At 41.7% G+C, this 22610-nt stretch overlaps 1 protein-coding gene across 1 annotated transcript; it reads left to right on the forward strand.

Annotated features, from left to right (window-relative positions):
- The first annotated feature begins 1441 nt into the window (after positions 1–1441).
- C13H5orf47 (chromosome 13 C5orf47 homolog) lies at positions 1442–15567 on the forward strand. Its single transcript, XM_068960106.1, has 5 exons — positions 1442–1489; positions 5860–5923; positions 9280–9368; positions 10860–10962; positions 14758–15567. The coding sequence occupies exons 1-5, from the start codon at positions 1442–1444 to the stop codon at positions 14793–14795; spliced, it is 342 nt and encodes a 113-aa protein (XP_068816207.1). The 3' UTR covers positions 14796–15567.
- The last annotated feature ends 7043 nt before the right edge of the window (positions 15568–22610 follow it).

A 22610-nucleotide genomic window follows, 5' to 3' on the forward strand; every position in this document is an offset into this window, starting at 1 on the left:
ATTTTGATTGGTGTGGAAGCTGGTATGCTGAGTGGAATCGTGCATTGAAATATGCATGTGTAACTCAAGAGGAAAAACTGTCCAAAGTACAATACCCCAGTAGGAATCAAACCACGTCGCTTGCACCAGACATTGTTTTGCTCTTGGTGTCCGAGTTGCTAATCTCTTCTGCCACCATCTGAGGAATGGTGTTGGAAATGTTAAATAGATGTTGAGTACTCTTCTTTTCCATGGGTGCTTCAGGAAATGTAAATCGTGCAGAATAGAGCTCTAATAGGATTAGTACTGCAAGATGCTAATCATTTGAATTCCCATTGGATTCAGATGATATGAACTTAGAAGCTAATGCTTTTAGGAACTAGTTTCTAACGAGGATAAGAAGTTCTGCTGGTGACTTCCTGTGCATGCTTCCAACAACTTGAAATCAGTATTCAAACATAAAATGCTGGTTAAGCTTTGGATCAAATACGATGGCTAGAGAGGGAATGTCTACCTAGTGAATAATGAATTCCTCCTGCTTCCTTTTGTGCCAGCCAGATATTACCAGAGAGTATTGACCAGTTTATAGCACGTGACTCAGCTGGTAAGGGAAGTATTTTCTCTCCATTCTCTGTGTTAGTATTGTTAGGAAATAGTCGTGGTTCAGCCTCTCCCCATGTGATAACAAGTTCTTGGCATTGTTTTCAAGTGCAAATAGTCTTTTGGAAAGTGTGTTCTTACCAGTGTTTTACCTGGTAATGATTTTTAAAGTAGTATGATAGACTTGAAATTTGGTCTTGCAATATGGGCTTTCTAAGTCTCCTGATGCCATGTTAGCGGAATTACTGATGTCCTTCAAAAACAAGGAACTGTCTAATTGATTTCCATTCACAAATGCTATAAACTTAAAAGTGTATGTTAGGATAGAATTTCTGATTTGAAGTTGTGGATGTGTGTATTCATTTTGAACTTTTCCCATCTGAAGATTGCAGAAATACTCTGTGAATGTTTAATAAATTAAATCTCATTTCACAGGCAGAGTCTAAGAAATTCAACTCAATAAGGTGAAATGCCAGAAGTCTGGAATGTTTAAAAAATAATCACTCTTGGTAGTGACGGCCTTGGCTGAATCTGACTTGCTAAGAAGCAGCTTTCTAGGAAAGATGATACATCAAATCCCTTTTGGATTTTAAGTTTGTCCTGAAACGATAAATAAATGCTACAGGCAGACTGCAGAAGGTGGAGGTGGGCCTGATGGGTAAAACTTCATAATTTCCACAGTACATGAATCTCGACTATTTTCTTTCAGCACAAACTGCTCGTTGAGCATGCATATAGTTAGCCACTAGCTTTCTCTTGGGTGCTACTTTCAGTAAATGAACTGCTACATTCCACATCAGTGAAAAAACTCGTGTCGGGTGGAGATGGATTAAAATCTGGATATGGATGGATATCCATAACCATGGAGATGGATAAATGTGTACCATCTACTAAAGATTTAAAGTCAAAGGTATATTTTAAAGAAAGCCTCTCAGCTGTTGAATTGTTGCTGGACAGTTTCTGCTGTCTATCCTGATTCTCCAGCTGCTGTTTATTCAGTGCTGTGAAAGGCTGCTCTGCGATGGTCCTAAATGCACATTGCTTGCCTACAGGAAATCTAAGACAAATAATAGCTTCAGAAGGGATAGATGAGGAAAAAACACTGACATCTCTTCCTCTGTGTAAAATAAGCTGATTCAGTCTGTCAGTATGAAAAACAGCCTCTGGGATAAGAATATACTTGCAGCTGTCTTTCCAGTCATAGGAATTGAATTGGGGGGGGGGGGTGTTGAACTGATGCTCTAAGTACAGTTCTGCACTCCCCGTTTGAGATGGGGGGGAGAGTCTTTCTGAAACTTGATGCTCTAATTAATGCTGGCAGATATCAGCTATTTTCATTATATCCAAACTAAAATTTGCTGACTTTTTGTAGGGCTTGTTTTGGGGAGGCTTTTGCATTCTAAATATTACTTTATTTGACTGTATCTATTACAAAGTTCATTGATCCTCCTTGTATATATAAGAGATGGCAATGTAAGGTCTGATTTGTATTTTATCTGTCTTCCTGAAATGTTGGTGAATCGTGAATGCTGAGATTAAACCCTCTAAACACAAAGCAGGTAAAAGATAGCTGGGGGAACACATTTTTGGTTTTGCATTAAGGTTAGTGTTTAAAGTGAACTGAGTTGTATTGCTTTTAGCTATGTGGCATTTTTCAGTTTTGAAGCTATATAGTGGGGTGAGTTGGTCTGCTTTTCGTGAGAGCAAAGAACATTGGTTTTATTTAAATAACAGACCAGTAGTGTCGATGCAGTTGCCACATGCTGTGTGCTGCACTAACACAGTTCTGTAATCTGGGGAGGGTATCAATTCACACACCAAACGATGCATTAAAAAAAAAAAAAAGTTGATGTCTCTGCCAGCCGTCTCCAACCCAACGCCTGTGAAAATGTTTGACTAACCTAACTCACCATCTCAAACCGCTGCTGACTCATGAACCAGCATCAGTTTGTTTAGTGATTATTTATGCCTTCCTATGTGTGTGAAAGCACTAAGGCGTCATTTTAGAAAAGTGCCTTTTTTCAAGACAGTGCATGTTGCTTCAAAGGCACGCTCGGTACAGGTTTGTGTATAACGTACGTTCATGCCAAGTGTTTCTAAATTTTCTTACAGTGAGTTAAATGTGATTTTTAGATTTCTGAGGAACATTCTCATCGTAAGCAGCATGGAACAGCCCCCAGCTTTGCTTCAGCAGGCCAGCTGTTCCCAGGCAGATGCTGCTCTGTACACACTGGCAGAATTGACTCAGTTCTTCAGTGAGCAGCAAGAGAATTTGCTCAAGGGTTGCTTTTTCGGGCGATGTCTTTGGAGGAAGTCAATGGCAGAACAAAGCAGTGACTGCTTTAATTTTCTTTGCAGAACTAGCAATCCTTTGAGACAGAAGCCCTACTCTATTTCTTTTTTGGCAGCATCCTTATGTCTTTGGGGATAGGAGGGGAGTGAATGTACAGGATTTAGAACAGTTCTGCAAAGACCATAGTACCATTACAAAGTGGACCTACTGCTGAGGAACAAGTATGTTCAGTGATATTTGTACTGTGGGTAAATAAAATTGTCTGATGTATGTGGACAGATATATTAGTGATCACATTAGCCTGCAGGCAAACTTTGGACTGAGCTTATGTTAGGTTTCAGCAGCTAAGAAGACCTGAGCTTTCTGTGCTTGGACAGATGGTCTTGGAGGATCCAGGTTACTGCTGAGTCTGAGGATGATTTAGTGATTTTACTTTTTATATCCTGTCCTGAACCGGTTTTCTTCCAGGATGTGGGAGAACAGTATCTGGAGGTTAATCTCAGGTGAGAGTAAACTTTTGTGTGCTCACCAAGGGTCTCACTACACATTCCCCAGAATAGCAATAGGAGCGTTTAACGTTGTAGGCCCTGCAGCCAAACATCTGAAAAAGCTAAGGTAAAGTTTTGCGCGCTCTGATTTGGAAACAACGGTGTCGTCATTAAACACCAGTAACTTGCACATTTGCACGGGGAAATGGAGTCAGAGAAACTGAAGTCCTAAACTGCCTTGTGCTACATCCACTTGACTGTAAGTGTTTCCCAAAAATAAGACTGCTTAATTCTGTTGTTCACTTTCAGTTGTGGTTTTGCCTTTTTGAGTTCCTCTGTAATTTTATTTTTGTGTTAAATACTTTAACACACAGTTCTTCTAAGCCAAGGGTTTCAGTCTCCTTAATTTGGGTTTTGATTATGGTCTACAGATCTTCTGGATGATTTGAAAATCCCTCAAGGAGAGTCTCAAGCTTTTATGTGACAAACTTTATAATCTGCTAAGTTTATTTATGTGTAGCATGGATAAATGGCAGAATGTGCTTCTCCTTACGAGTGGTGTGAATGAAGTGATTCCCACAGGTATGGTTTGTAAAGCAATCTGAGCTATGCATGTTCATTAATATGAAATGCAGGTGTGTTAAAATGGCAGCTGGCCACTTTATATCTCTGCTGTACTGTGTTGTTGCCTGCATTAACTATGAAACCTATTGTAAATTATGAAATTTTACATGTAAGCAAAAACTGAAGGCATAATGCATTGCTTCGATTTACCAGAAAGTGGTAAGTTTTGTTTGTATAATGATTCCTCGTTATACTAACAAGTAGTCCCCAGTGTATTTTGTAGAGTAACCACATTCTAATAAAACACCTCATTCCAATGACTCTTATTAAATCTTCTGAGAAGATGAGGGAGATAGAGTAATTATCTGCACTATTGCAGCAGGGGTAGTTAGCAAGGTTTGACTGTAGCTGTAGTTCTCAGAACTTGCATACTTTCCAGAAAAAAAACCTTGCTAACAGTGTTAAGGATTCCTATTTCAGATGGATTCATACTTTGAAGATGGCAAAGTAATCAAGACAAAGTAATATTTAATAAGCAGTCTCTCTTGCCAGAGTTACGTTGAATCCTGTAAGTACTTTGTGCAAGTCTGCTGCAAAGAATCCTCACAGAGAAACAACAAATCTCGAACAGCAGAATGAAATTCCTTTTTGCAGAGATGAGATAAATGACTAAATGTGCATGCAGTAATGTCCCCTTGGCTCCTTCCTTCCTTCTCCTTGGCATAAGCTGAAGGCATGCTAACACCAAAACCTGTGACATTTTAAAACAATAATCAAGGTTAATGGAAGAAGACAACGTGTACTTGGCCAAACTAAAACTCAAACAATGGGATTTGGGAAACAATGCAGGCTCTGAATTGGAGAGCTGATATTTGAATGCAAAACAAATGGCATGATGAGCTGCAGACTGAAAGCTAGAATCTCTATTTTTAACCAGACGGTTGAAGTCGTGAAGCCAAGATATTTGTTCAAAGCAGCAAATAACACCAGAGGTAGTGACTAGCTGACAGAGTCAGTTTGTGTGTGTGGAAAGGAGGGTGAGGAACTGCGTGCAGCTAAAACAGCTGAGTTTTCCAGGTCTGCAGGTCGTTCATAGATTTTAGATGGCATTGATTTTTGTCAGCAATAACAGATCCTAAACGGGATCTGAGCTGAATTTGCTTTTGAAATCGAAGTTGTGGCAATGTGCTGTTGGGGAGAGTGGGCAGAACCTGCCACACAAGGCATGTGCATTTGTATCAGCAGAGCGGAAGAAGATTCCATAAAACACAGATGTTGAGAAGTCCTCTCGTTTGGGAGGCCTTTTAAAACTGTTGTCTGTGAAGATGCACTGCATGGACCATAGGAAGGAAGCAGCCTGTCAGTGAACAAGAAGTAAATTCCTGGTTAGGAATATACAGCAGCAAGCGTTCACACACAGCGTTAGAATCGTGTTGGGGTGCTGTTTGGGGGGGGGGGGTGCAGGAGGCGCATTGAGAACCATGTATTCTCAGCAGAGGGAGCAAAGCACTTTCTCCCAGGGCTTAGTTTCCCACTTGTTCTTTGTGTGTGAGAGCATGAGGGAGATTAAAAGATTGGATTGGTAGTCTGTTACTGAAAACCTTCCTCGCAGGAAAGAAAAATGGGATTATTTTCCCTCTCTTGGGGCTTTAAAACTCTGGCTCTCACCAGGGCTTTGTGATTAATGGACGTGACAAAGTTTGCACTCCAGGATCGGTTTTTAATGAAGCTATTCTCAGGTTCGGTTGCCTCTCTCTCTGTGTAATGCCCCCAAATTGAACTCATAGGTTACTTCACTAGACCGATTTGTTAGCTCAGGTCTTTGCAGGGGAGGGGGGAGTCCCTGGTGTTTGGAGGTCAGTGTTGATCCCAAGGCTGCTGACTCAGCGGTTGCATTATATCTGTGACCTCCTTCGCGCTGCGTGTGCCCTGCAGCCTGCAGCAGGGGTTCTTTTACCGCTGGAACATAACAATTCGGACAAACTGTCAGGCTGCGGAGGTTGGTTTTCCCGCTTTTTCAACGACATAGACAAAATGCCTTTTTCTGACAGCGTATAAAACAGGTGAAAATCCTGGGATACTTTGCAGAAGGGGTTTTTTGGTGTGTGTTTTTTTGGGGGGGTGGGGGAGCTTGCTTTTCTTTCTCTCTCGCTCTCCCTCCCTCCGCCGCCCTCCCCTGGCTCCCCTGATTTCATTTCTGGCTCCTCCAGGAGCACCGACAGGCTCCTTCGCGGGAGGTAAGGCTGCCATCTGGTGGGAGCCGCCTGCACGGCCCCGGCCCCGGCCCCGGCCCCGGCCAGGGGCGCCCGGCGGGGACGGGGGGCCGCGGCCGCCGGGGGCTCGCGGGCTCGGGGCCCCGCTGCCGTCCGGGGAAACACTGCTGCTCGCTCCACAGTTTTGGGATGCAGCTGCGAGGTGTACAAATTGTCGGTGCAATTCGTATTCTCGTGCTGGGTCAAAAAAAAAAAAACAAAAAAACATTCGTTGGGATTTAGTCTCGCTTGTAACGCTTTCATTCCCGTGAGAGGTTGAGTGGGTTGAAGCTCTGAGAAATAATACTGAGTAGTATTTCAATGCCAAAGCAAACATCAGTGCGACTTGGGCTCTTAAGTGATGTGAGAAATAGCGCTTGTCTTTGGCGATACCCAGTGAGCCCGCGCGCTGCAGCGGGCGGCGCCTTTTTAGCAATCGTGGAAGGGGAGGAACAGCAGGAATCTTCTCAGTATCACACAGCCCACGTTTACACCGGCTGTTGCTTGAAAAGCAAAGTGACCCCCAGTGCTAAAACTGATGTTACTTAAACATGGTTCACCGTGAAGCTGGACTCACCCACCCATGCAGCGGCGGCGGCTGCTGGACCGGTCGACTGACACTGATGTGAAAATCCGCAGCATCAAAGCAGGCTCCGTAGACGCAGCCAGGGCAAAGGGACGGCGCTCGTTCCTGTTCTGTAAATCTCCGCAGGGACACGTAAATGCTGCACTGCCTTCACCCTGGGGTCTGGTATATCACTATATCAGTAATATACATCAAAGACGTCGATATTTGGCTCTGGGCTGAGGGCAGCGTACTTTGTGCTAACCCTTAATTAACGCTGGCCGAGCGCAGCCTTGTGCCGTAGGTTACCCCCCTCAGCCTGGGCGATAACGCTCTTGTAGCAGGGCCACCAAGCCAGAGGTTCCCCTTGAAAGGCTGGAAGTTTTTGCGGTGAACCACTTGTGTGTGCGCGCATGTGACTGCGCTGCAGGAAGCCCGCTCCTGTCCTGCAGTCAGCTGGTCACGGCCGTTTTTCCCTTTTTCACCTCCCAGCTGGGACACTGAGACCTGAGACGGGGGTGGAGGAGGGACCGGTGCTCTGCGGGTCGCGGCGGCGGGCCGTGCCCCGGCAGCAGCGGGGCAGACCGCGGCCGCCCTCGTCGCCTTGCGCCGTTACCGCGCGGCGGCCGGCGCTGCCGCTCTCCCTCCTGCCGTCCCTCCGGGCTCTCCTCGCCGCGTCGCCCCGTGCGCGGCCCAGGCCAGCACCGCCCGGCTGCCCCAAAATGGAGCCTGGCTCCGGCCTAGACCGGCCCCGCGTGCCGCTCGTTTATGTCAACAGCTTCGGCGCCCACCGCTGCGGCACCATCATCCGCTACGGCCGGGCCCGCGCCGCCGGCCGGCCGGGGGGCGAGGGCGGCATCGGGCCAGCGGGGGCCAGCGCCCCGAGGCAGAGCGGCCATGCGAGGTGCCCCGGCCCCTCGGCGCAGCTGCCGCCCCCGGCGGGCAGGGCCCGGGGCCGGCCGCAGGCGGTGAGGAGCCGTGGCGGCAGCGCCCAGCCTGGCGGCCCACGCCGCGGTACGTGACGCAGACCCCGGGGAGCTCGTGCGCCCTCGCGGCACGGGCGGCCGCAGGGCTGAACTCGAGGGCCCCCCCAGGCTCTCCTCCTCTGGGTCGCGCCATTTTCCTGGTGGAGGGGGGCGTCGCGCTGTTCGCGTCGTCCCCTCGGGCTCGCTTCGAGGTGAACGCTGCACGGTTCTCTGAATTTACGGGGTACAACTGAACTGGCATCTAGGCAGGGGTTGGGAAATGGCGTTAAATTCACAGGGGATGCAAAATTCAATACTTTTGCCCCAAGTTCTCATGCTGCTGTGCCGCAGTGTCTCCATGCTGTAAGGTAAGGCAGCTCCAGGCTGCTTAAGTCTTCCTGTGTCCTTTCCTAACAAAGCAATCACGGAAGTTATAAGGCCAAAAATAAAATACATCCTCTGGAGCGGCTCTGTTATGCACCAAACTTCTGAATCCTTTCTGCCTTTTCTCACTGGACTCCTGCCGAAGCGGACTGCCACTGTGCTTTCTGCTCCCTCGCTGGGAAGCCTAAACATGTTTCTCAATTTTCTTTCTTTGTGGCTGGGACCAAACAAAGTTGGGTTGGGCATGGGTGTGGGTGCCTTTTTTTTTTTTTTTTAAAGCAAACAAAAAGATTAGGCAGCTTTCCACTGGTTACAACCTGTTATGAAACACTTTTGCTGCGCAAGATGAAACGGAGGGAAAATGGGGAACATGACCCGGCTTCTGGAGAAGCAGGATTGTCAAGCAGAAACACTGGACAGGGTGGTCCTGGTTTTTACTTACTCGCTGATCTGGAGTTATTGAGATTCTCTTATATTTTTTTTTCCTTGTAAAAGTGATTTTTCTGAAGATGACAAAGCAAAGTGCCACATGAGCTTGTCATTAAAAGCACTGGTTTTGCTGGTTTATTATCTAACCTAAGTGATGCTGGCCTGTGGTGGTCGGTTGCTTGTGCGGTTGCTCCCATGATGTGGCTACCTTGCACGGGTGGCTGAGGGGCCGTGGTGGCCTCGAGGACTCTGCTGTGGGAGGAAACCAGCCAGCGGCTGCAACCGAATCCTTGCGGCTATGTGTGTCCCAAGTCCAAGAGTGTGGCCTGCCCTTCTTGCTTCTGCTTTTTAGTGCTGCTAGAGGCGATTCATCTCATTTCTTGTCTCAGCCTAGTCATCATTTCCTCTTTTAGCTCAGACAAGATATTAGTAGCTACCATACCGAGGGGGAAAAAGAGGGAGTTATCAACTTCTTGTTGTGTTGCCCAGAAGCCCGACATCTTTGCTTTCAGCTGCTGTACTGTTTTGAAATCTGTTTTGTATGTGTATGTGAGGAACTGATCTGTATGTGAGGAACTGATTTGCCCCATGGTTTTAATGGAGAAAATAAGCAAGGTGGTAGTCAACACTATGCGAGGACTGATATTTTGTAACCTGCTGGGACCAGAAATAGATACCTCTCTGGAAGATGGAGAATCTACAGCTTCCTCAGAAATATAGTGCAAACACTCAGGATATGCTTTTTAAACTTTCTTCTTAGGTGACCGTCGAGAGGATACAGCTGACACCTTTGATTTTCCCTTCCCTTCAAGAAAGGTTGATAAAGCAACGAAACGAAAGAAGCAAAAGGTATAAAATGTGAGAGTTGAATGAGCTGCCTTTGCATCTAAGAAAATAGTTTCCCACTTGTTCTTTGTGTGTGAGAGCATGAGGGAGATTAAAAGATTGGATTGGTAGTCTGATACTGAAAACCTTCCTCACAGGAAAGAAAAATGGGATTATTTTCCCTCTCTTGGGGCTTTAAAACTCTGGCTCTCATTCAGTAAAGCACTTAAGTATGCGCTTACCTTGAAGAGTGAGAGTAATCTATTGACTTTAAGCATGTACTGAAATGCTTTGCTGGATTGGGGCCAGAGAGCTCCACATCTCGCTGGGTGAAACCCGGCAGGGAGAAGCTCTGCTGCTTCTCTTTCTCTTCAGTTTATTTTGAGCAAAGAAAGTCCACAGGTTACAAATAACGAAGGAAAGAGTAATAGGAATTATCTCTAAACTAGCAGCAATATGGAATTACCCTTTCCTAAATGTATTTCTGTTCTTGTTCAGTAGTTCAACAAAAGCTTGAAATTTAAAAAGGCACATTCATTAAAAAAGTAACTTGTTATGAGATTTTGTAATGTGTGAAGTACAAGTAATCAGCTAGACTATAATACAGAAATGTCACAGATACTTGATTTAAAACTAGCAAAATACTACTGACTTCAGAGGAACAGCTAATAACACACTCTAATATTGCTCTTCTAGTTCATTAAATAGTCTTCAAAAAGAATGAGGAATATGTTTTGTGTTTTAGCAATAAATGTCCATGAGAAAGAAATCCTTTAGATTTAAACTAGTTTCACGGATGGAGTCTGGCAAAAGTCATAACGTTAGTATGTTAACAGCCATTTATATTTGTTAGCCTGCCTCTCTGTCCAGATGCCTTTGTCAACAGTTCCGGTTTAAGGTTTATCGTGACACAAGTTTGAAATGTGGCAGCTATAGATGGAATTTTATGCCTCTGAAATAAAGGTCATCAATGTGTGTAAGACAGATTAATACTGATTTGATATCAAACAGGCTGGGTCATTGCTCTGCTGGAATCTGGGCGCTGGGTTTGAACTATGCTGCTGTGGAGGGATTAGGCAGGAAAGTTTTGGCTCCTGAAAAAGTGAGCAATTTTGTATGATTCTCATTTTTTCCCTTTCTGAATGACTTTAAAGGACGTTTAATAGCGCCACACAAGTTTTCACATGGCTGTTCTTCTCCAAAAGGATAGTCTACAAGTCCTGGATAAAAAAGAGTGAGAAAGGAGGAGGAGGTCTCATGTAGAAAATCATGGAGTAATTCATGATTTTCGACTTCTAAATAAAGGTGATTCTTACAATATATCCCATATATATATCCATCTCCCATTCTTCCTCCTCTCTTCCTTGCCTTCCTACCCCACCTCAAAAGCTCTTAATAAAAAACCGGTTGGACCTTAAAGTTATCCTGGAGAATTCAAAGTTCTGTTCTGTAGGAGATGTTTTAATACAGACTTTTTCACATGCTTCGTTGAGAAAGTTCAATTTTATCTTTTAGTCTAAAGTCTGGCTTAGAGTCTGGAAAGTAATTGCAAAAATGCTGGAGGAAAATGAGAAGTTCAGAAGTCGACTGTTGACTTGCAGTCAGTGTAATGGAGAAGGTAGGTAATGAACTGATAATGTTTTATTATATCAGAGAAAACAAGTTACTAATGCATGTGCTTTGACTTAAGATCCCTAAGTTTAAGGTCCATTAAGTTGTTTGGTTTGGGTAATATGCTTTACAACTCACAAATTATGGAATTCATTGCATACTTTAAATACTTCTAGCCATATTTGAACAACTCCTGTGCTCCGTTGAGGGTCTTGTAGAAAATGTATTAATCTAGAAGCGGGGGTGGCAGGAGTGTTTGCTGCAGTCTGTAACATGAAAAACGTGAACATGTCTGCAAGTTTTTCTGAACGCATGAAATATGCAATTAAACTAGATATTCACAGACTGATCTAAGGCAGTACTTGGATGAATAATAATTTTTTTTTTCCACATTGGAAAATTGGAAAATAGTAGTTGCTTTCATTCAGCCAATAAATAAATTAGATGCTCCCCAAAGGTATCTGTAATATAATTTAACGTAACTATCAAACATGTCCTCCTACTGTGCCCTGAATACAGCTATTTCATTACTGGAAAATGGCTTGGGAATTAAAAATGGTGCTCTGCATTGAGATAGCTTCAATTAGAGACACTGTAGTTGCTGTACAATTTAAGATAATACAGTGTATGCTTACAAACATAATTGGAATTTATGGCATCACAATTTGATTAGTTTTTAGGAAAGAGAATATGCTAATCCATTAAGAGGTAAGTTAAAAATGGCATATTCACCCCTCAGCGCTTCTGCTTAGTTTGCATTAGCGTTAGTAGTAGTTTTGCACATGCATGCCTGTTCAGATATACACCAAAAGATATGTAAATTGTTACCAGTATCTTATTTTAGTAAAAGTTTGCATGTTGCATACCAATTAGATTTCCACATACATGATAAGAAAATATTCCCTCAAAAATGTTCTTTATAAGAACAAAAGAAGTGCAATTCTGGTTCAGAATAGAAATCTGTCTACTCCAATAGCCTGTGACCAAGAGCAGATGTTATTAGAATAGTAGAAGAAAGAGGGGAAGCATAGAATTATTCTTCCCGGGGTACTCCCCTCAGCTTTTGACAGTCAAGGCTTCACTGACTTTCCGAGCTCAGAGGTTTTTTTCTGGACCACTCTTCATTAGCTTCCAGAAGACTTGTTCTGAAGGTATTTCTCTAATTTTCTGTTTAGCCCATTTGTACTTTTATCCTCCACAACTTGCTACAACAATATGTTTCACAATTTCAGTATTATGCGGAAAAGGACGTGTTTTTCTGTTTGTTTTAAGACTCTTAACCTGATTAATTCTGGTATTATGAGATGCTGAGTTTTAATTATCTGCTCTTTATATTCTTCATACCAGTTAGTATGATTCAATTGGCCTTTGTCATATTTCTACTCAGTTTTCTCTCTTTCAAGCTGAGAAGCTCCCATCTACTAACCCGCTCCGCATAGGGAAATTGTTTCCTGAATCTGTTCATCTTTCTTATCTTTTTCATCAATTACAATGCTACCTGATTCTATATATAGTTCATAGTTCTCTGATATTATTGCTTATTTGTTTGCATTAATGGAAAATAGTAAATATTGGCAGCTCTAATACGGTATCTGACTCATGCCTGTACAAGTAAGTTCCTCTGAAATCTAAGCATTCCCCAGGGGCTGGGCATGAGTAGCCTTCTCTTGAGCTAATCCCTTCCTGCTAGGCAGGAGGAGGTTTACCTAGGGGAGTCTTTCATCCCAGTAGTCACTCAGGACTTTTTCCTCTAGGAACTTGTTGCAGAAGCCATTGTAAAACTGTGCTTTGCTACCTGTTTAACGGTTTGATCCAGCAGCTTCAATATGCTTTCTCCCACAGCTTAGATCATTGGGGAAGCTTAGGTGCGCAGCCGTTAATGTAGACGTAGGATTTAGCATCTGCCGAAGTAAAAATAAGTCTTCTAGGTTTTTTTTGTTTGCTTGCTTTTAAAGAAAAGGAGAGTAGGAGACAAAGAAGGAATAGAAATCTGTAATATGTGTTTGCCTCTGAAATTTCAAATTCTTGTAAAAAAGCCAAGAATTCTGTTGCCATAAGATCTCCTTGGTGGGTTTCTCATCTTATCACAGTGGCTGCTAAGCTGCTTTGCTGTTTGTCACAGATATGCAGTGTGCTGCCTTGTCAAACTTATATTTATCTCAGGACTGAATGGATAGGGCTTGTTCACATTTCATATACTGATTTCTTTTTGTTATCCCGATGTGGGAGGGCACGTAGAGAACAGTATTATCTCTATTTGTAATTTCCACTGACTTAAAAAATAAAAAATACCCAAGCACTTATTCTGTCCTCAAGCCTAATTGTTACTCATTTTTCACGAGCTTTAATTGAGTATCTACTATAAACATCTATTTAGCTGAAAGCATCAACTCTAATACCTTCTTTCTAATTAGCAGATTTTACACAACATCACATCAAGGAGATATCTCCGATTGATCTGAATTTTTCATTAAACAGGAAGCAAATGGAATAATTCTGGAAGGCATTTAGATATGGATCAACAAATCTGAATTAACTGGCTTCATTTTTTTCATTTTTTACTAAATTAATAGAGCTAGAAAATCAATGCTGCATTTTATTGCCTCTATAAATAGTTTTATCGAGAGACAAAAGTCTACTTGAGTTCTAATGCTACCTATTTAATCCCTGGAAAGCTACAATTAAGATTAGATTAAGTATGACTAAAAATAATGACATGCCTATACATAATATTCTTCCACAGGCAGTGATACGAACCAAAGTTCACAGAACGAGGCAACCTACCTGGACAGGGTCTGTATGTAGTCCATTAACTGCCAAGCACGCTTAAATGATGAAATAAGTTAAATGATAAAATTAAAAAGATGCACAGATATTGTTTAATATCATAATATTATAATAATAATAATTAATATTATATTCTTCAGTATTAATGACATTGAGCTCAAACATTTTTCAAGGTCTCAGCCATGTTTGGGAAGCTGCAAAGCCCTGTCCTCAGCAGGAAGGGCTGTGTGCGTTCCCAGGGCTGGGAGGAGGATTTTACCCGCGTGTGTGTGCGCGCACATGCGTGTGTGTGTATGTGCGCTAGCCTACTTCTGCTACTAGAGCTGTAGCTTGTTAATGACTTTTTGGCTGGAGCACGGGCGTGAATCATTATATACTTTCTCTCCTTTACCCCTAGAAGATGACTCACGGTATGTTAAGAAACTTGGGTCAATGCGCCTAAAGTCTGCTGAAGTATGGCATTTGCCTACATACCTATGCACATATTTTATATCTCTCCTCAGCAGATACCAGAGCGCAAGTGCAGACGCCAGCATACCAGAGTGTTTAGGAATCATTTCATTTACAAGCTTTATGATCATGTGATCTCATTTTTAGCTTTATGAATGTAGAACATTCTTCTATGATCCAGTGAGGAGTATTAGTATTTGGTACAAAGAACACAACTTTATCAACATAAATATATGTAGCTCTGCTCTGAGAGGAGTCTGAGTGGGAAGTACATGCCTAATATCTTGGGGATGGAGCAAAGTTCAAGGCTGCCTTTATGTTTAGTTGTTGTGGAAGCTCCACATGAGCTCTGAAGTGACTACTTAATTCCATGTACATAGGTTTTTGGCTTATGTGTGGGCTGCCTAGGCATGTGATGTGTGCTCTGTTGAGCTGAACCTTTTTATGATAGTTTAAAGTATAATCCAAAGACTTTGAATAGTATTTATTTGGCACACTGTATATCTGACTTTTTTTGTATTAAAGGGAATGTACCACTTCACTTTTGTCTGCCTTTTTCGCCTAGGAGGAGTCCATCTTTGGCTGGGTGTAGCAAGAAAATAAAGGAAGATTGAATCTGACAGGAATAAAAAAGTAGTGATATTTTCTCTTTTGATCTAGTTCTTACTGACATCAGTGGCAAGATTACAAGTGATTTCAGTGCACGCTGGATTAGGCCCACCGTTGTTTGTTTGGCATGTGTGTTTCTACTGTTTAAGAGGTTTGTTTTCAGCATGGTTATACAGCTCTGTTGTGAGATATTTATTTGAAGTCATTAAGTCTAGTATTTCACTTAGATATTAGTTTTCAAAGGCTTTTTAATGAGCATAATGCTGTGAGTTCATCTGCAAAAGAATGGAGATGCATATTCAGTGCTGACTCTGCATCATACTATTTTGTAGCTTGTCGGAATTGTAAACAAACATAAATTCAGTAAAGTAGCACTCACATAAAATATGTAGAAGCACTTTTATTCTTACTGATTTAAATAATTTTGATTTTATTATATTAAAATAATATGCAATTACCCTTCTGTTCTTTCAACCATTTAGATATGAATCTCAGCAAGTATTCTGAATGTGAAACAAGGTGAATGTTTTCTGTCTTATTGTTCATTGTGAAATACATAATGATATCATCACAATCAGAAGGTATTGTTTATCTGGCTGACTTTAATAACATGATATAATTTTCTTCTCTTGTGGAGTTTCCTATTTAGACTTTACATTGACTGTTAAATCCTTTTAAACTAGTAAATTCTGTGAAAGGAACATGAAGACCATGTAAAATAGTATGTATATGGATTTCATCTCTATAAATAAAACATTCAGCTGTGACGATTAGACATCCTTTGTTTCGATGAAAGCATAGCTTTCTCATTTCATAATGTCTTAGTGTTTGCAGGTATAACAATACAGATATAACTGCAAATATAAGTGGAAAGTGCCTTTTTATGAGAACTCAGGCATCAAAGTTCTCTGATTTGTGTTTGAGTAATATTCTGGTTTTACTTCAAATAGTTGACATTTCAGCTTGGAAAAGGAAGTGAGAAAGCAAAGTATTACATCAAGATGTGATCATTTTTCTGGCAGAGCAGAAATGTCATAGTTCTTTGGTATTTTCAAAATACATGTTTGGAGTCACATATATATATATATATTTTTTTTTTAAAAAAGGAGATGGTCTCCCTCTTCCCACAGTTCTATCATTGAAACATTTGCATGGAGAATATTTAGTTTGCAATCCCAGATTATAAATTCTAGAGCTGCTGCTCTAATATTTCTTTTCTTGAAAACTACAGCTGCAGTTGGTACCTTTATTGGCACAGACTTAAGGGGCCCTGGAAATTTAATATTTCTTCCAGGTATGCAATTGATCCTTTTAGAGAATAATGAGGTACATATTAACCTAAACCTCTGAATGAAATTTACTGAACTCATTAAGAATCTTTTGATAGATATAGACCAATGTCTTCAGGGTAATTTTAAAAGGAAGAAATCATCGATAACTATGGACCTAGATCATCCCTATCCTTACACCTCTTGTGATCTGAAAAGTCTGTACAGGTTGGTTGTCAATAGCTGCCAGGGCTATCTGAAAGCATCTTGCGTGCTGCAGCCACTTTGTGTGTGTGTGAATAACCAGAAGGTGCAAGGGCAGACTCAGGCCCTGTAAGGCAGATTCAGTCTTTTACTAGTTACATGTGTGGGAGTGGCACCAGCTTCTGCTTCATGTATTGGGGACCAGTGAGGTGAGATAGTCTAGCTCCAGCATTGCCCGGCTTCAGTGGCTTTGCTACATTTTACAGGGCCGTAGGGTAGCCTGGGCTGATGTGCTGTGCTGCTGCTTTTTCATGCAGGTGTGATGGTGGTTTGATGGGAGCGCCTGTGCTGCATCAGCCTTGACATGCAACTTGATACTTGTTAACGTGCTGCTAAGCAGGAGAAAGAAATATCTACTGTCTTCCTCATTAGTCCCTGCTAATCTGTTTTCTTACCTACTTTCTCCCTTGTCCAGCATGCCTCTATTCTGCCTTCTCGCTTGCAGTTCACTCAAGATTGCAGTTCATCTCCAGAGTGGAGGCTGTCATGAGCAGCAGTGCTTCTCAATCTGTAAGGCATATGAAACTGCAAATCAGAGCTAGCAGCCCCTTCCTCGGAAACCCTGTGGTGGTGACAGTTTAATTTATTGGTTGGGATGTCCTGATACAAAAGATCATTCAGTTGGCAGTACTGTGAAAAGGATCATACGTTTGCAGTCCCTTTCAGCCAGACCAGCAAATACAATGGGGCAAAAAGATATATGTTGATTAAGGCTCATTTTCTGACTCTTTGGGTGACGAAGTGTAGCTTTCTGCCATAGGGACCAAAAGATACAGTTACAGACAAGAGCAGTCAGAAAAGTTAAGCTGCTGAAAATACAGTCTGGAGAAGAACCTAGCTCAAGATATATAAGCTAGACCATTTGAAATGTGCCCCATCACCCTCCGCTCAAACAACTGCAGCAAAGTGTTCTTTTTTATTGCTTCTTGATATGACCAGCTAAATGTACACTGCAGAAGAGAAAGTAATTGTTATGTTGCATTAATATGTTTATATGATCCAAATAAGTAACACCTTCAGCAATAAAATAAGAAGACTTGGTTTGTACAGTAAATACATCATTTAAACCCCCTTTGTTGAAAGGAATCAGAAATAAATAATGGAATCTCAGTGCATTAGATCATGCACTTGAGAGTCAGAAAACAAGTGATCCTTCCCTGGAGTTCTTAATCATCACTGCAGAAGCAAAAGCAAGCGTCATACTCTCCTGCTGTTGTTCCTGGGTAGCAGTGTTGCTCTTTCACATTCGTCAACCTGCATATCAGTTACCTGAAGTTTTTAGTAACAAATTTCACTTGCAGTGCAAACCAAAGACGATATGGGAATATAGTGGTTGTGCTCTATCTTTGCAGCCTTTTTCTCAGTACCTGATTTACCTTTCTGCACAGAACACAAACTCTAGCATACTTTAAAAGTTTGGAAAATAATTTTTGAGCTCAACCCTGCAGCCAGTTGTTAGGCGAACTGAGGAAGTATAGTGTGGTATAGAGGGAGTGAGCAGCCAGGGCATGCAAAACAACTGCAGGTGTTGCTGCTGAATTCTTCTGATCAGCAAATGTTAGTGTCCATCACTTGTCTCAAGATCTTCTGGTTGGTCTAAGTTAGTGTTATTTTGTACCATGGTTTTCTGAGTACAAATGACTCTGTATGAAACTGTGCAGTGGAGAGTAAGGCCTTCTTTTTATATTCCTTCTTAGTGCTAGTTAGAAATTTACTGGTAAAGCAAAGCTTAACTGGAAAATAATACATTTGCTGTCTTGTTTGAAAGTTGTCCCATTTGGTGAGTTCTTGCCAAATTGAGCATCTGTGGTTCCAGGGGCGCTCTTCCTAGCAGGTCAGCACAGGAGATGCAGCCTCCTCTGGAGTAGTCTGCCTGATAGTGCCAAGGATTTGGCCAGGGCTTGGGGGTCTTGAAACTCCAGCCTATGTTGTTAGGCTAGCATTTCCAAACTGCTGTAAAGCTAAATGCCTGAAAAATCCCAGGAGCCTGAACTCTATTTAGGTCTTGACTTCCATGTCTGAAACCTCTAAGAATCTCTGCAGGACCCAAGACTGCTGGAGCTCCTGCGCTCTCTGATGTGGACTCATGACTTTGGGGACAGATTTCTGGTGGCAGTCCTTAGTGGCAAGGCTGTATGGGAGCCAAAGGGGCTTGGGAGCGTCCATAGCCGCTGTGCAGAGCTGATGCTCACATATGCTGCTGCTGTTGTCAGAGACTGTTGCTGATTAGCCGCAGGGTTGGAAACTTGGGAATTGCGTTTTGGAAACATTTTGATGCTTCTGAAGTGATCTTTCTGGCAATTTCCAGTTTGTGGGCATTTTCAAAAGAGTTTGTTTCCTGCCTGATTTGGACCAAAGCCACCAGTTCAGATAAAATCCCATTTCCTGCAAACCCCACTAGCCAGGCAGCTCTTCTGCTTAGGCTTCATCTCTTCTGCTATTGCAGTGAATCAGACTCCTCTGCCCTAACAGTAGAGATTCTGCAGTCCTGTGCCCTGTGAGGTTGTTATGACTTGGCTATAATAATATAATCAATCAGTAACGTTAATAATATTTGATTGCTGATTTCTTCCATATAAAGATTTCAGCCCTTAAACAAAACTGGAGAAGTGGATGTGGAATTTCTATCATGGTCAGATTTTGGGAAAGTATAAGGTGACTTTTATCTTCACTGAACATTTACATCCAGTAAATGCCTGAATGTCTGTAGGGCCCTCTCTAGTAGTCAATGTTCTTGTTTTAACTTCAAAGGTTCTAATACAATTTTGCATGGCCTCTAACTAAGGAATAACCTTCAGCAAGAAGTTCAATTCAGTTGTTCCTTTAGAAAGTGACTTAAAGCAAATTTTGGGGCATATGTGACATTTTATGAATATGTGCAGTAGGTTTTTAAACATGAAACAGGATACAAGTTGATTTATAGCTCTTGTGAATAATTTTCAGTGACATAGGCATCTTTTTGTATTAGGTATATTTTCATTGCATAAGCAGTTACATAACAATGACAATAGGAGTTTGCACAAAAACGAAAGCAGCTATACTTTGATGAGTTTAACAGTATAGGCTTTCCACCAAATTGAAGTAGCAGGGTAACTTATCAATTAAGTGCAAGCTTACTTTATGAGGGAAAGAGAAAATTTTATTGAAGCGTATTAAGTCCACAGTGAATTTTTAATAAATATTCACAAGCAGTTACTCACTTGTTAGTGATAGCATCATGGACACCTGATCTAATGGTGAAAAATCATGTCTGAAATTCTACTGGCCTTGTAGCTAGTAAAACTTTGATGTGTGTGGTTACAGTTTTATTTTGTTAGAAGCAAAAGATATAGAGATCCCTAAGGAAAAAGGAAGTCTGCCTTGATCCTGAGAGAGGCTGAATACTTCCTGAGAGATGTTAAGTACTTTCACCACCCATTGACTGTGGCACCTCTTATAACACAGCCTTATTGCCTCTTCCATGCTGTATGTGTATGGCATATTAATGAGCGGCTCTCTTCTTACTACTCTAAATTTTGAACTCTCACTGCTTATGAACATGTCTGGTTTGTGTATTCTCCCAGAGATCCCGACAAGAATACAGTAATGCTGTGAATGCATGAAATTTATTGCACATCTGGCTTTCTTGCATAGACGAGTAATGGAGGCAGATTGTAAGAGCCATACAGGAAGGTGCACTAAGGCACCAAAAAATGCTGCCTCTCCTCAAGAATCATAGTAATCCTTGTATTTTGAAATGGATAATAAATTAACATGTCTTCTTTCCCTGTTCTGTATGCTTCTGTATGCTTATTTTGTGGTTACTACCACGTGTATGACAGGACATCAGCAGTACTGATGTAATTTTGCATGACAGATTAGTTCCTCCATAGTAATGACTACAAGTAGTTAGCCCTTGCTTAAAATATATGTGATCACTTTTTATACCTGCTGGTATTTTAAATTCCTTTAACTACTTATACTTCTTCACTACAAAATTCTTGACCATGGCATCAATTTGTCTGTGGCATGATCTTCCAAGGAAAAGAAGAGAAATGCCCTCCTCGCTTGGCTCTGTTGTCCTAGACAGAGCAAAACAACCGGAAATGTGCAGGAGGGAGCAGTTTTGAGCATTGGCAGAGATCAGACTTGTCCTGTTATAAGCTCTGCAGTTCTGCAGTTCCCTCAGGCAAGCATTGCAGTGGGAATAGTCTCATATTCTGGTCTGAGGTAGAGGATGTAGTAGGAGTCCTTCCCACGTTGACATGGTCTGTCTAAATGTTACTTTCCATCCACATCACAGTATTTTCTTCAGGAAAATACAGGTCCAATTTCATTGCCATATGCATCTGTTCAGTTACAGGACTCAGATGAGGTCTGGGTTTGGCTTAAACTCTCTCTGGAAATTCTGCACTCCTCACTACTTTTCACTGACCTGTTTATTAGACTCATTTTTGAAGGAATTGATGTGAATGCTTGAGGAACAAACCTAATCTTTCCGCAGAAGTCTCTGATACAGCTGATGCTCTTCCTAGGACTGCTGTGCTTTGACTTGTCCGAAGGTGGTCTGAATTCCTGGGACTTTGTGCCTTCAGGTTTTGTAGTTTTTCCTCTCAGTAATTTCTACTCCCTGTCCATATGTTTCCAAATACTTTCATTGGGAGTTTGAGCCCAGATTTTCAATATATGGAAATGGACAGAATATGTTACAACAGTGTGCAAAAGCTATATAGGAAAAATGCATAATGTTGCTTGAAATACGTTTTAGAAGAAGAGATGAAGAGCATAAGAATTTCATAGATCATGGAGCAAGGATGGAAAATAATATTCGTGAACATTGAAGAGAAGTTGATTTGTGTGTTCAGACTTGAACGGGATAGAAGTTGAACTACGCTGTGACTAACACATTTTGTTTACAAGTTACAGAATTTAAAATACAGTGAAATGTCATAGCTAGGCTCTGTTAAAGATCTTAAGCCTCTCAAAGGCAGCCAATAATCTTTAGTGTAAACTGATAATGAAAATAGTAACTCTACTCTGATTTGTTTAACTAGAAGTAGATAATATATGGTGACAGTCTTATTAAAAGAATAAAAAGAAGCATACATTTTTGCTGACAGAAGAAATATATTGTTTGTTTCTCTGGAGTCTCATGTTGCTCCTATTGCTGCTTTGTCTTATTGCCAGTCACCGATCTGCTCTGTGTGGGTGGAAATGTCAGACTTTGTATTCGCTCCGTAGTAAGAGCTGTAAGTTACTCTTTGATTTGTTGTATTCAGTTGGCTTTGCTTTAATGGTGTCCCTAGAGAATGCTCTCTTTTTGGATCTTGTTGGCAGCCCTAAACATCCATTTCTTCTACAAAGCATCCTGCTTCATAAGCTTACTGCTGGTAATTTGTGTCTGTTTGTGCAACCGGCAATGTGCAAAAAGGTGTTTTCAAACTGAAAAGGGGCATACTCACCCTAAGTAGTTAGAGGGCTAGTTCAGCCTCGTGAAGGAAATGCAAGTTATTTAATGCTGAGGAGGGGTCTGAGGGATACAGTATCTTTCTGCACATCTCTCCCTACTACAATGCCAACATTCTCAGACGATGGCACTGAACATGTTGCTGATAAAGTGCTTTTATGCTGAAAACTGATGAGGTAAAAGCAGCATCTGCTGACTTATCACAGGTTCCCTCTGCTAGTACTCACAACTAAAACTCTTTTAGTGACAAAGTGGCTCTAACCCTGCCAGTCTGCAAGTGCTAGCAGTGTGGGAGCTGGGCTCTCTGGGTTATATGGAATATCCTCAGCAGAATTTAGTTCCCTTCAGTTATCAGTAGATTTGCGGCTGCAGGGAAGGTGTTAAGCAGTGCTAGTGATGTGCAGGAGGAATGGGATTCACCTCACTGCCCCGTAGCTACGTTACTCTGAAGAGCATTCAAGTATAACCAACAAAAACGAATATATTAAACTGTGCAAGCATAACAGCATATTCAAATGAACAGACATGCTGAACAAGCAGATGCCTTATTTGCAGCCTTATTTTTCATGGTGTAACCATCCTTTGGTAGGATTTGCACAGCGCTTCTGGAGATTTAACATCGGTGTGTTTGTGTAAAAGGTCGCTTAAGACTTCACTTAAGTCAGAGGGACTGCCTAGGGATCACTAAGACAGTATTTTGTCTAGCAGGATATTCGTTACTAATATTGATGTACGTGAAAAAGATTTGTTGTTCTTATCACAGAATGCATTTACAAACTATGAAAGACATCCCTTTGCTTTTCAACAAAGCACTCTCATGCCCCTTGTAGG

The sequence above is a fragment of the Struthio camelus genome, chromosome 13 (genome assembly GCF_040807025.1).
Source record: "Struthio camelus isolate bStrCam1 chromosome 13, bStrCam1.hap1, whole genome shotgun sequence".
Lineage (NCBI taxonomy): Eukaryota > Metazoa > Chordata > Aves > Struthioniformes > Struthionidae > Struthio > Struthio camelus.